General features: G+C 50.6%; 1 protein-coding gene across 20 annotated transcripts in view; it reads left to right on the forward strand.

Moving 5' to 3' along the window:
• The window catches only part of SNX29 (sorting nexin 29), a 587227-nt gene that overhangs the window by 163641 nt on the left and 409103 nt on the right, over positions 1 to 14483 (forward strand). Inside the window, exon 14 of one of the 20 annotated variants that reach the window (XM_055561387.1) lies at positions 11987 to 12482. The exons of the other annotated variants lie outside the window; for them this stretch is intronic. Coding sequence (XP_055417362.1) covers positions 11987 to 12083 — 97 coding nt within the window. The 3' untranslated portion in view covers positions 12084 to 12482. Of the gene's footprint in view, positions 1 to 11986; positions 12483 to 14483 lie in introns of those variants that run through there. 20 annotated transcript variants of the gene reach the window in all.

A 14483-nucleotide genomic window follows, 5' to 3' on the forward strand; every position in this document is an offset into this window, starting at 1 on the left:
CATGTACCTTGCTCTGTGCCCCAGGAAGTGGACCTTGATGTGCTGGGTCACTGGGCTCCCCTGCCCCTAGCTTCTGGTGGGGCTTGGCCCCTTTTGGTCCAGTGGGAGCCTCAGGCAAAAGGAAGGCAAGGTCAGAGCATTCTTCCTCCAGCCCCTACCTGCTAGGCTGTGGGTTGTGCTCTCGTCCTGGGGGCCATGGCTCCTTGTGTGTCCACCTGTGTCCCAGTGGGTCTGGGAATCGCTTCCTCCCTCCCCGTCCAGGCCTGGAGGATTCTGGGGTGGGGGTTTCCACCATCACCAGCCCCTGTGTCCCTCCCCGTCCCTTCTTGGTTTCCCTTCTCCTCCTCTTCCCCTTGGTAGAGAGTCTCTTCATTAAGCCCCATGACCTCTGGCTTCGTGCCATGAGTTTCCTGCTCAGCTGTGACTGAAACACCAGGCCTGGTCTAGCTTCATGACTTTGCACTTGGTTATTCCCCCTCCAAGAAACGCTCTTTGCCCAGGTCTTGGCCTGGATGGGTCCTTCCCAGACTTGGCACCGACCGCTGTTACTGCTTGAGGGGCCTTGGCTGTCTGCCCTCTAAGTCACTCTATCTTAGTCCCAAGGCTTCCTTTCTTCACAGTACTTTGACCTTTAAATCATCTTTGACCTGGTTGACTGGCTTGCCTTGTCCAGGGTGTCCTCCTAAGTGACCAGGAGTCAGCAAACATTTTCTGTAAAGGACCAGAGATTGAATAGTTTCATCTTTGCGGGTCATAGGGTCTCTGTTGCAGCCACTGAAATCTGCTTTTATAGTAAGAAGGTGGTCACAGATAAGACATGAATGAATGTGTGTGTCTGTGTTCCAATAACAGTTTATTTACAAAAACAGTGGAGCAGAAATCTGTGGTTGTTGCTGTTCAGTCTCTAAGTCGTGTCTGACCCTTTGTGAGCCCATGGACTGCAGCATGCAGACTTCACTGTGCTTCCTTATCTCCCGGAGTTTGCTCAAACTCATGTCCCTTGAGTCAGTGATGCCATCTAATCATCTCATCCTCTGTCACCCGTTCTCCTCTTGCCTTCAGTCTTTCCCAGCATCAGGGTCTTTTCCAATGAGTCGGCTCTGCATCAGGTGGCCAAAGTATTGGAGCTTCAGCATCAATCCTTCCAGTGAATATTCAGGGTTGATTTCCTTTAGGATTGACTGGTTTGATCTCCTTGCTGTCCAAGGGACTCTCAAGAAGATTTGTGGTGGGTAAATTTTATCTCAGTAAAGCTATTAAAGCAACAAAATAGGCAGCGCAGTGTATTCGGCCTGTGGGTCAGAGTTTGAGAACCCTGAACTAGACTGAGAACTCCGTGAGCATTAAGACCTTCCTGTCTTATTCATTTCGGGCCCCAGACTTTGGATGGGGCCTGTCCCATAGCAGGCGTGTAGTACATGGTCCCTGAACGCACACGTAGTGACCGCCCCTGTGTAGGTCGTTGTGCTGAGCAGAGGCAACAGTGGAAAAACAAGACGAAACCCCTTTGACCTTGCTGCCCTGGAGGACACGCAAGGGTGTGTTCGTCGTGCAGCGCAACTAGTGGTCCCGATGGATGGGAACGTGCCTGTGGGAGCTCACAGCTGACTCGGCTCACCTGCTGGGAAGATCGGGAACTGGCCTTTAAGGGGAGCACCCTTGAGCTGCTTCGGGTTCTGGCACGTGGACAGGGGAGATATTAGGAAGGCAGGCTTTTCGAGAAGGGTGGGAGAAGTTCGGTATGTTTGAGGGACTGGACTCTGCAAACCCAGGGCAACACAGGACCCAGAGGAACTTCCTGGACAGGGGCCAGATCCTGGAGAGTCCTGCATGCTGTGCTTTGGGACTTGGTGGCCAGTGCCCTGTAGGCGGTGGAGGGCCTGCAGGGGGCTGAGCTGAAGAATTGTCAGCTGACACGTTGTCATCACGGGTGGTACAGAGGCTGGGCTGGGCTGGGGGCGCAGGTGGCAGCAGAAGACAGGCTGTCTAGAGTCTTTTTGCCTACAAGCAGGTCTTGGTCTGGGGTGGGCTCTTGAGAGGATATATAGTTCTTCAGGCTGATATTTTACCTTCAACCAGGACCACGGACTGTTCCTGCCTTGAACTTGGTGTGGGTGCGAATGGAAGGCAGGCTGATGCAGTGCTGTTTCTCAGGACTGATGGATGGCACTGTTGTTGGTGTGGGAAGATGCGTGGGGGGTGACGAGCAGGGCTCACGTCTCCACTTTCTAGCGGGGTAGGGTCGGGGGGAGGGACAGTCACAAGTACTGTCGACCCTTGAACAACGCAGGTTTGAACCGCATGGGTATTTTTCCGTAGTAAATACTATAGTACTGTGTGGTCCCTGGTTGGTGGACTCTGTAGACTCGAGGACTATACCAAGGGCCGACTTCAAGTTGTGTGCGAATTAACCCTTGCGTTGGTCAAGGGTCAATTGTTACTGAAAAATTTCCGAGAGTATGAGTACTGAGAAGACGGTAAAAAGTGGTGGATGTGAAGCAGGTGGGGGGACGTATGGGGGCAGCTGTTTCCCTAGTTGTTGTTGATCAGTTGCTCAGTCGTGTCTGACTCTTTGTGACCCCATGGACTGCAGAGGCCAGGCTTCCCTGTCCTTCACTGTCTCCTGGAGTTTGCTCAGTCTCATGTCCATTGAGTTGGTGATGCCATTCAACCATCTTACACTCTGCCACTCTCGTCTCCTCCTGCCCTCAATCTTTCCCAGCATCAGGGTCTTTTCCAATGAGTCAGTTCTTCGTATCAGGTGGCCAAAGTATTGGATCTTCAGCTTCAGCATCAGTCCTTTCAATGAATATTCAGGCCTGATTTCCTTGAGGATTGACTGGTTTGATCTCCTTGCAGTCCAAGAGATTCTCAAGAGTCTTCACCAGCACCACTCGGTGGGGGGGTCAGGGATGGAGGAGTTGGGATTGGAAAGTTGAGAAGGCACCAAATCTCCCATGACTGGGGCCAGATTGATCCCGATAGAGGGGATGCCCTGAGGTGAAGATGAGTGTGGGGTGAGTAAGGGTTGCAGAGAAGGCCAGTGTGACTAGTGCAGAACCCTTGACGGGGAATGAGATAGAGAATTAGCCTGGTGATACTCATCATGCAGGAGCCATAACAAGTCTGGGAAACAGAATTTCCAGTTAATTGAGATTTCTAGTGAATAGAATTGGAGAAGGCAATGGCACCCCACTCCAGTACTGTTGCCTGGAAAATCCCATGGACAGAGGAGCCTGGTAGGCTGCAGTCCATGAGGTCGCTAAGAGTCCGACATGACTGAGCGACTTCACTTTCACTTTTCACTTTCATGCATTGGAGAAGGAAATGGCAACCCACTCCAGTGTTCTTGCCTGGAGAATCCGAGGGATGAGGAGCCTGATGGGCTGCTGTCTATGGGGTCGCACAGAGTCGGACATGACTGAAGCGACTTAGCAGCAGCAACAGCATGCCACTTTAAGAGAACTGGTGCCCTAGTGAATTGGGCTGCTTCCCAGGTGGCGCTATAGAATCTGCCAATGCAGGAGACCTGGGCTCAATCCCTGGGTTGGGAAGATCTCCTGGAGAAGGAAATGCAGCCCACTCCAGTATTCTTGCCTGGAGAATCCCACGGACAGAGGAGCCTTGTGGGCTATAGTCCAGTGGATCACAGAGTCGTACACGACTTGGCAACTGAACAACAACAAACATAGTGACTTGTTATGTAGTGGGCGTTTATAAGACACACCTGGGAATCCTTGATGGTGCAGGTTCCAGGCTTTCAGAAGTTGAGCTGTTGCATTGCTCCTCCTGGCCCAGTGTTACAACTTTGAGATTCAGTACTGTTTACGAGTGTGTTCCTTTTCAGTTGTTAATATTTTTTTAAAAAAAAACTTCTCACTTTGAAATGGGCTGGCATTCGAAAGCTGTGTGAGCAGTCTGAGCATTTGGCTTGTTTTTAATCCTGGAATTTTCTTATTTTGGGCAGTGAAATTCACATGGAGTGTGTTTATTCATGCTTCCTTGACTCACTTCTCCCACGACTGTTCTTGAATTTGCATCGCCACTGTATGAATGAATCAAGAATCTGTCAGGTTTGTTCTTTTGAGGAACAGATAAGGAGAGCTGGTCAGGACTTTCCAAGAGGCATTAGCTTCTTATTAAGTGGGAAATACATGGTTTTACATGGAAGCGAGTGTGAATAGAATAGGCCCATGTTTTTGCTTTGGAGTCATGATCACTCCGTCTGCCTTGCAAAATGTGCTTTTTCTGGGTAATTGTCCTAAAGCATAGAGTAGTTTGAATGACACTCCACCTGCAAACACCTTTTCCCTATCACACTGTGCTTTCTGGTTATCAGGTGGTGCGATAGGACTCGTCAAGCCACTCAGCTCTGAGTGGCGCGGAAAGTGGCTCTCATTTTTTTGTCTCAGGTTTCAGGTCAACTCGCTTCTGCTTAAGAAACAGCAAGAATAATCTGTGCAGTCAAAATTGTCGATCCTTTCGTTTCTCAGTGCTTATTCAGCTGAACATTTTATAAGCCTACTTTACAGTCCTATTTTTATCATTCAAATATTAAAAATAAACTTTGATTCCCTGAGCACTTTTGGAGGGCATGTGTATCCTTTAGGGCTCTTGATGATAAGTGTCAGAAAATCCAATGCAGATTGACAGAAGCAGAAAGGTGATTCCGGAGCTCCCATGAGCCAGTTAGGTTTGGCTTCAGGCACAGCTGGATCCAGGGTCCATTTCTGTTCTGTCTGGGCCTCCTTTGTAGAGAGTTTCCACTCTCCATGTTTTCCAAGCATGAGGTAGCCACAGCGGCTCCAGACCTCCTGTCTTTTCAGTGTTATGTCCAATGGGCAAGACAGAGTTTCTGGCCTCGGAGCAGTCAAACAGGAGACTCAGGCTTGACTCTGTGTGCCTCATATTGGGCCCAAACATATGTCCATCCCTGAGTCGGTCCCTGTTGCTGGGAAGAATGAAGGCCAGATTAGCCTGCTCTGAATTCTTCACCTACCCTCGGAGGTGAGGTGGGTGGAGGGATCTACTCCCAGGTGGGCATCCTGGGAGAAAACCAGGTGTGCAGTTGATGTTCCTGCTGAGAGCAAAGCAGGTGCTGCCCCCTGAGCTGTGTCCTGTCTGTGTGTATCCCCCCCGGTGCCCCACGGGAGCCCAGTGCAGCTCAGAAATGTCCTCAGAATCTGACTAGCTGTCCCTGAGAAGCTGCAGGTGAGGCTGTGTGCAAGCTGGCCAGAGAGGGCACTGCGGGGCAGGGCTGTGTTCCCAAGTTTGTAGAAAAGGATGGTCTCTCTTGTTACACAGATGAATATTTTTATTTCCCTAATTACCTTTATTTGGCTAAGTTTTAGAAAATAGAACATAACCCGTCAAATCTGTGAGTTTTCATATTCCATTGTTTAGGACAAGGTGATGTAAGAAAGTGGGCCAATTAAAAAAATATCGCAGAAACGTTAGCATGGGTTCCGTTGTTGTTGTTCAGTCACCCACTCACGTCTGATTCTTCGTGACCCCATGGACGGCAGCACTCCAGGCCTCCCTGCGGTAAAAAGCTTGAGAGTGACTGCTGCGTGCGGGCCTGGCCCAGGGACAGGTAAGGGGGTGGGTGTTGAGGCCCCCGGCTCTGCGCACGTGGGCTGTGTGACCCTGGACTTCTCGCCTCCTCTCTCTGGGCCAGTCCCCCTGTGAAGTGGGGCCTCCTTGGAGGGTGGTTGGGAGGATTATATGACGTGCTTAGGACAGTGCTGAACACGTGGTGCAAGTTTAGTCTGTACTGGGTATCAGGAGTGGTAGTACTCATCGTACCAGTACTACCGCTAGTAGTGGTAGAGACGTGCCTCAGGGTTAAACGTGTGGTTTGGACGGTCAGTGAAGTAGGTCCATTGGTTCATTACAGAGCTGTGTTCACTGAGCCTCTGTCCTGTGCCGGCTGTGGGGCTGAGCAGGCAGGGCTCCAGCGCCTGCGGTCGAGGAGGGGGCCTCGTTTTGGTCGGACCCGATTGTGTCCTTTGGGTCATTTCCTCATCACATCCTTTCACCACCTGCTTCTCAGGTGCTGCTCTTTGTTGGCGGAGCAGGTGGGGGGCAAATTGTAAATCCACAGCTCCTGGAAAGTGTGAAAACCCTATGTGTTTTTCCTCCCTTTGAGGTTCTCTGTTTAAGAACTGCCACCAGCCGCTTCACACGTTAGAGTGTGTGTGTGTGTGTGTGTGTTTAAAATCAGTGGAACATGATACAATTTTTAAAAAATGATTGCAGAGAATCCCTGGTCTAACCTAATGCTGTGAATTTAATAACTGTAATTACTGGTCTGCCTGGACTATGTTAATTTCGCAAAACAATATTAACTTTGGACTGCTGCATGGACCTCCCCTTAGAGGGGTCTGCCAGCGGTAAGTGATGGTGGTCAGCCAGGGACATTCTATCTCGACTGCCCACGTGGCTCATTAGCTCAATGCCCGTCTCGTTTGTGTCCAGAGGAATGTTTGACTTCATGGGGGACCCTGTAACAAAGTCTTAGCTTTGCTGGCTGAACCAGGAAAACTGACTTCCTGGCCAGCTCTCAGCAGGTGAGGTCCTTGGCCTCATTTGGAAATGGAAGTGCTGTGTCATTTTTTTCCCTGCCTGTTGAGGAATCTGAGTTCAGTGACCCATGACTGTACCAGGTGGTTGGCTGACTCAGAGCTGGAGTCACCCCAATGGTCTTTGTCTGAGCTCTGCCAGGGAAGCAGGTGGGTCAGCTGAGAGAGGTGACTGGCGGGCCACCTGTCTGGCCATCCAGTCTGGCCAGACAATCACCTCTCTCAGCTGACCTGCCTGGAGCCTCTGTGTGCCCCAGAAGAGTGCTTGGAATCTCTCATAGCTCACCTGTCAGGATTGGCTTCCTCCTCCTCCTCCTCATTAATATGGTCACCGTCTGGGCAGCCGCCACTGACCAAGTGCCTAGGGTTGGGAGATGCAGTCACTGATTCTCTTATCACCACCATCATTAATTATGACTTTAATGATTATGACAGTTCACATACACTGAGTGCTTACTTTGTTCCAGCTCTTGTTTTGCTGTTGTTGTTCAGTTGCTCAGTCGTGTCTGACTCTTTGTGACCCCACGGTCTGCATCACAGCAGGCTTCCCTGTCCATCACCAACTCCCGGAGTTTGCTCAAACTTACGTCTGTTGAGTCCATGATGCCACCCAACATCGCAGTCTCTGTCGCCCCTTCTCCTCCTGCCCTCAATCTTTCCCAGCATCAGGGTCTTTTCCAGTGAGCCATCTCTTTGCATCAGGTGGCCAAGGTATTGGAGCTTCAGCTTCAGCATCAGTCCTTCCAATGAATAGTCAGGGTTGATTTACTTTAGGATTGACTAGTTTCATCTCCTTCTGTCTAAGGGACTCTCAAGAGTCTTCTCCAGTGTCACAGTTTGAAAGCATCAGTTTCTCAGTGCTCAGCTGTCTTTATGCCCATTGTTTAATCTTCCGAAAGCCCTGTCTGATTGGACACAGGAGACCTTGGCACAAAGAGGTTAGGCCACTTGTCCTTGCAGGGGAGCAACCTGGCCAGGATTCAAATTCACATAGTGTGACTCGACAGCTTAAGTTGTCAACTGGCCTGTGGGCCCACCATCCATTTTTGTAAATCATGTGTTGCCTGTAACTCAGCCATGGCCACCCGTTTACCTGCTCACTCACAAACGGTCTCTGGTGGTTTTGCATTACAGCAGCAGAATTGAGTGGTTGTAACACACACCTCTGCCCTTTCCTGAAAATGTTTGCCAGCGCCTGCTCTGAGCCCAAGCTCTAAGCCACTAAGCCTCGCTGAAACTCGCAAAGAAAACTAAAAGTGCAGAGTTCGCGCCACGTGCCAGGCGCTGGGAGACGGTGATGAATCAGTGGACATGTGTCACCTTCTGGTGGCGGCAGGTGGTAGCTAGGTACTTACCTTATTCATAAATGTGTGTTTATAAACAGAACTATCTGAAAGGAAAGCGTAGGCTGTGTGAAAGCAGGAAAGAGGCTCTCAGTGCTGGAACACACTTGGTAGAGGGCAGGGGTCAAGGAGGATTCTCTCGTGGGGTCTTCAAGCTGACAAAGTTTGAGGGAGGAACCCTCAGGGAGAAACAACAGGAAGTGCAAAGGCCCGGGGGTAAGCAGCAGGGTGTGGGAGAGGACCCTGCTTTGGAAGGTCTCCTTCCAAACGAGGATACCCAGGCTCAGAAGCTGAAGGGATCCTGCTCTAGGTCACATGGCAAGGTGAAAAGTCATGCAGAGAACCGAACCTACCTTTGATTCTCCACCCACATTGTTCCTCCTGTTCTCTTCCTCTGCTTGCAGTGTCTGTCCCCTTACATGCAGCGTCCCAGTTGGAACCATCTTCTCATAATGGGACAGGCCCCTGGGGCCCCGGGATGCAGCCTGGACCCGGGCAGACAGTAGCACTGATGAGCCTGGGGTACCTTTGGAGCCTGCCCTACTTTGCCTTCCTGGTTTCCTCCTTGAGAGCTGCTGCTTTTTATCCCTCATCACAGGGAAGCAATTGGAGTACCTTCCCCAGTTCCCTTTGCTGCTTGAATGTTTTAATGATAACATCTTGAGTTATTATTAGATGGTTACATAAATTCCTATCCGTTCACTTTCTTAGCGTGCCCTCTGAAGTGATCCTTTAGGAGATAAAAGAAAGTCATAGGAGGAAGGTGTGAGTGAAAGTTGACTTGCATTCCCTTTGCCCCGAATCGTCAAGGGCTGAGTGGTTGGCACTTGGGGGTCAGGTGGGGAGGGGGCTGTCCCACTTCTGAACAGGACCCGTGGGGAGGACAGTCCTGCGATAGGGTTTCCCTCCTGAAGATCATGGCCATAACTGAAGGATGGCTCTGGAGGTGACCTCAGAACTTCACCTCAGCTCCTGCTAAGAGCAGGCTTGATAAAACAGAGTGTATGCGGGGCAGGGGGATTCGTTTTAAACATGTCCCCAGGATATTAGTTGTGTTGTTATTGTTTTTCAGTCGCTCAGTCGTGTCCGACTCTTTGCCACCCCATGGACTGCAGCATGTCAGGCCTCCCTGTCCTTCACCATCTCCCGGAGTTTGCTCAAACTCATGTCCATCGAGTCCGTGATGCCATCCAACCATCTCATCCTCTGTTCTCCTCCTCCTCTCCTCCTGCATCAATCTTTCCCAGCATCAGGGTCTTTTCCAGTGAGTTGATTCTTTGCCTCAGGTGACCAAAGTATTGGAGCTTCAGCTTCAGCATCAGTCCTTCCAATGAGTATTCAGGGTTGATTTTCTTTAGGATTGGCTGGTTTGATCTCCTTACTGTCCAGAGGGCTCTCAGGAGTCTTCTCCAACACCACAGTTCTTTGGTGCTCAGCCTTCTTTATAGTCCAACTCTCAAATCCATACACGACTACTGGAAAAACCATAGCTTTGACTATACGGGCCTTTGTCAGCAAAGTAATGGTATTCATTTTTAAAATATGCGAGCGTCCCTTGCACGCGGGCACTGGAATAAAACAGAAAAGATGATAGAGGTTTGGGCCTGTGTGTACTTGTGTGCAGGTACGTGCTTGTGTGTGAGTGTGTCTTTGTGTGCGTGTACACCCACCTGCTTTTTATCAGCAAGGGAGGTCTTTTTGGGCACATGAGCCGTAGGAATCATGCCCGGATGCCAGAGAGCTGGTGGCGCATCCCAGCAGCTGCTCATGGTTCAGTCCAGTGTGTACGAGGCCTCTGTCCTCAGAGAGGACTGCACTGCTGTGGGGGAGAAAGGCTGGGGTGACCTCAGGCTGTGGGCAGGGGCCAGTGAGGAGAGGGTGGGCAGAGACCCAGGCGGTCAGGGGGGCTGTCCCTGAGGGCTGCTGTGAGGGTGGAGAAGGGCACCCCCAGGCAAGTTTAGGAGGTGGGCTCCAGGAGGCGGGTTGGTTACAAAGTGGGAACTTGGAGGCTGATGTTTTGGTCTCTGTTGAAGGCGTGTGTGCACGTCAGGGTATGTGTGCGTGTGTGTGTTGATGGTGACCCCAGCTGAGGACTCAACTCGTTGCAGCACCCTGACACATCCAGGAGCATTGATTCCAGGTAGACGGTGGTAGGGTTTATTCATGGCTCAGGAGCTCTGGAGAATCGTGGCTGGTGCTTTACGGGTCTTGGGGAAGTGATGTGATTTTATATCTTAGGTTACCCTGTCAGCTTGGAGGAGGGTTGGGGAGACCTTCCACGAGGGCCAGGGGTGCCCCTGGTGGTCTGTAATTCCTTCTCCAGCTCCTGATGGACCCAGAGGAGGGTGCTGACCCTCCTCCCTGGTTGGCAGTGGCTCCCGGGTGGACCACCTGAGGGGTCCTGCAGAATCATGCCGCTCCTGTGGTTAACTGGGGGTTTCACACAGCTGCCCGCCCTGTCTTCACGTGATAACCGAGGGCACCGAATTGAACCCAGCTCTGGGGTTGGCTGTTGCATAAACCTCTCAAAAAGGCTGAAATTTATACAAAAGGAGGGAAAGTCATTCACAGTCACTTCCGTCTTGTGATTAGCCCATGTCGGATAGCAGGGAAGGTCCACTCTGGGTGTGTCTTCCTCGGAGCTTGAGTTTGTCAGGTGGGGTCCGTGGTCTCTCTCATCTTGAGCCTGTGCTGTCTCAGAGGGACTGCTGAGGGCAGGGGGATCACCCACTCCCCTCTGGCTGGTGCTCGTGGTTGTCAGTCTTCACAGAGGAGAGTGTGGTTCAGGACAGTAGCCCTCCTGTAGTCTGTGGGTGTTCTCTCTAAGCATGGTGACCGTAGGGGAAGCTGTATGTGTGAGGATTCTGGGTTGCAAATCAAAGGATCCCAGCTCAGATGAGTTTGTATAAAACAAACAAAACCCAAACCCAAGGAATCTGTGGGTGGTTTGTGGTTTAGTCGCTACGTCGTGCCTGACTTTTGCGACCCCATGGACTGTAGCCTGCCAGGCTCCTCTGTCCATGGGATTCTCCAGGCAAGAACACTGGAGTGGGTTGCCTTTTCCTTCTCTTAGGGATCTTCCTGACCCAGGAATTGAGCCTAGGTCTCCTGCGCTGCAGGCAGATTCTTTACCAACTAAGCTACAAGGGAAGCCCATAGGAATCTATAGGATTGGCCAAAAAGTTTATTCAGGTTTTTTTGTACTCTCTGAAATGGGGACATCCAGTCCACTGGTTAAGGCTTTGCCTTCCAGTGTAGAGTGTGTGGGTTTGATCCCTGGTCAGGGAGGGCCTGACCTGGTAGGCCAAAAAAAACCCCCCAAAACATAAAAACAGAAGCAATATAGTAACAAACTCAATAAAGACTTTAAAAAATGGTCCACATGAACAAAGTATCTTAAAAAAAGCTTATGGAAAAATCTGAATGAACTTTTTGGCCAATCTAATACCAAGTTAATGTAACTGGGAGCCTCCAGGGGCTGGTGTGGGCTTCCGGTAGGTAGGTCTGGCTCCAGAGCAGTGCTCAAATCACTGGCCTCCGAGTCTCCACATCACCTCCACCCGACCCTGAGCTTGCTTTCTGGGTTGACGTCATGTTCAGGTGGGCTTTCTCCAGAGGTGGCACGCAGGGCTTCCTCAAAGCCAGGCTTCCATTCTCCTTGCAGGTCAGGGTCTCGGCGAAGCGAGCACCCTAGGCCCTTCTCCGGAAGGACCCCCGGCTAGCCCTCTGTGGGCCCTATGGCCTCCCGGCTCAATCTTCAGTTCTGGAGGGATGAGCCAGCTAGGGTCACGTGCCTACCCCTGGGAGGGAAGGCGGGGCTGTGTGATTGACACACCCACCAGCATCTCATGAAGGGCCGTTTCTGGAAGGAAGAGAAATGGGATGGCCCCAAAGTAGAAGAATTTCCTCCACCTGAAACCTTGGCAAGTGCCAACGGCCCCGACATCCCAGATTGCAGGTTTTTGAAGCAGAATAGAGAAATTTCTGCTGGTCAGATGGGTAGGGAGCTTTGTTTTCAGGCGTAATACAGCATTTGGGTCAAATTCATGTTTCTCGTTATAGGTACACTTTTGAAATGGCCTCCAAGTCCTTCTGTGTCCACAGCTCAGTGCTTGGTGGGTGGCCCAACTGTTTAATTTGGTCAAGGACTTACTCTTAATTCTCACCTGTGCTCCTTGCCGGCTGTGTACCTTCAGGCAAGTCTCTTGACCTCTCTGGGCCTTGCTGCCAGTGAACACCAAGCCTGCCAGCCTCTCGCAGTGCTTTTGTGAGGATCCCACGAGAGTCCTGACTTGGTCAACTGTGCAGTTCCTAGCAGACATCTGTGCTGCTACTTACCGGTGGTGTTGTGCTGGGACACGTCTTTTGTTGTTGTTGTTGAAATTGCATCTGAAACTTTGAATCTTTATTCCAGAAGTGTTACTCGCTCTGATTAAGAAAAAAAGTTTTTTTAACCTGCTACACAATGTGAAGTGTTGTTTACAAATGGAATGCTCATCGAGACCCTGAGGCTTTGTTCACCAGCTGAGGAGAAGTAGTCTGTGTCCGTTGTTAAAATAAACACAGGATGGCAAATTTATTTTCTTCTTCTTTATTTATTCTCTTCTTGGCAATTTATTTATTTAAAAATATTTATTTGACTGCATGGGGTCTTAGTTGCGGCACCTGGGGTCTTTGTCCGCAACATGGGGGCTTCTCTAGTTGCCATCCATGAGCTTATAGGCCCTCTGGCATGTGAGATCTTATTCTCCAACCAGGGATTGAACCTGCATCCCCTGCATTGCAAGGCAGATTTGTAATTGCTGGATCACCGGGGAATACCCTTCTTGACAATTTAAATGGGGAGGGAGTAGAAAGGAGAAAGAGGGACAGGGCTGGAAGGAGAGTGTGGAGGTGGTCCAGAGGGTGCAAGGGTCTGAGATCTGTCATGTCACTGCTCAGGTGTCGACACCTCCGGCATCCTCGTCCTGGGTCTGAAAGAGCAGAGGGCAGTGGATGGGCTAGGTCATCACTGTTGGTCAACATCCTTCATTTCTCTGAGTCTTATTTCCTCATCTATAAAATTGTTACCTTTCTCATAGTGTTGTCAGGATTCAATAAAATAATCCAGGCAAAGTGCTCAGAATGCTGTCTGACGGATGTAGGGGCTCAAAGAATTGTCATCATCATTAGTATCCTGTTTTAATGAATGAATTTGATTTTTACAGCCCTTTGAGATATGAAAGATGGATGGTCATTCTGTTCTCGTTTTAGGGATAATAGACACAGATTCAAAAATGTAAAATCACCTCTGTGAGGTGTCACATGGATTCACAGACTTCGTCTGTGAAAGACCAGGTAGTAAATATCTTCAGGTTTGTGGGCCACCTGGCCTCTGCAGCAGCGACTCAGCACTGCCATTGTAGTGTGAAAGCAGCCACAGATGACGCGTCACCCAATGGTTGGGACTCTGTACCAATAAAACTTTATTTACAAGGCTGGATTTGCTCTATGGCTGCAGTTTCCAGACCCCTGATGGAGCTGGTGAACGGCCAGGTGCTGAGTTAGGTCTCGAGTCTGGGTCATCTGGCTCAGAATTCTAACCCTGTCCCCTGTGACACATGGCTTCCTCTACATGTGGCCCAGGAGAGGCTTATCCACCAACCAGGAACCAAGCACCTGTTTCTGGAGCTGCTTAGAGCCTTTGGGAGAAGGGAAGGCTGCGTTCCCAGCCTGTGAGATGCCTGCAGACACTTCCTCTCTTATGGCTTGATGTGTTGTGAATCCCCTGATGCTCAGGTGGGTGTTGCCGCCCCTCTGCTGCTGGGTGACAGTTCAGCAAAAGTGAACCCTGTGAGCTGGAAGTCGTGACCTGGACTGGCAGGCCCGTCTCAGTCTGCAGGGCAGGTCAGCTGCCTCCCTGGTGCCCTGCTGCTGTTGTGCATCTCTGGGGCGGTGGCTGGGCATCTCTGTGCTCCTGAGCTGCTGGGATAACCACGTGGGAGGCATGGAGGAGCGAAACCCACCAAGAGACCCAGCGGCCCTCGGTTATCCTGTGGCCACTCTGCTGAAAGTCAGGGCAAGGAGAAGTCCCATCTTGGCAAGAGGAGTCATTGGCACTTTCAGCCTTGACCTCTTCTCAAAGGGAAGGGTGGACACACCCGGTTATTGCTGCCAGTGTCAGCTCCGGGCACATGAGAGGCAGAGAGATTTATCATTGGATTTCAGCCAACCCTGCAGCAGCCTTAGTGCTGGGAGCTGGGCGGGGAGAGGGCTTAACAGTGACAGACAGACCAGCTCGTGTGTCAGTCACCAACTTTCAAGGTGGCATTTGAACCAGCACAAGAGAATTCTCAAAGCTCATTTAAAAACTGGAGGAATAGGTCTATTTTCCACACGGTGACTCTGTTGGTGCTTTATAAATAATGAATAATAAAAAGATTAGGAGGCGACAGAATAATATGAAAATGGACCCTGTGCTGGGTGGCTTGTTGGAAAGTTGCTGTGTTCTCCCCCACCTCTGAGTAATAAAGCACGTGTTTGAGGAGACTTTGTCTTTGGTGGTTTTGCTTTTTTGTAT

The sequence above is a fragment of the Bubalus kerabau genome, chromosome 23 (assembly GCF_029407905.1).
Source record: "Bubalus kerabau isolate K-KA32 ecotype Philippines breed swamp buffalo chromosome 23, PCC_UOA_SB_1v2, whole genome shotgun sequence".
Lineage (NCBI taxonomy): Eukaryota > Metazoa > Chordata > Mammalia > Artiodactyla > Bovidae > Bubalus > Bubalus kerabau.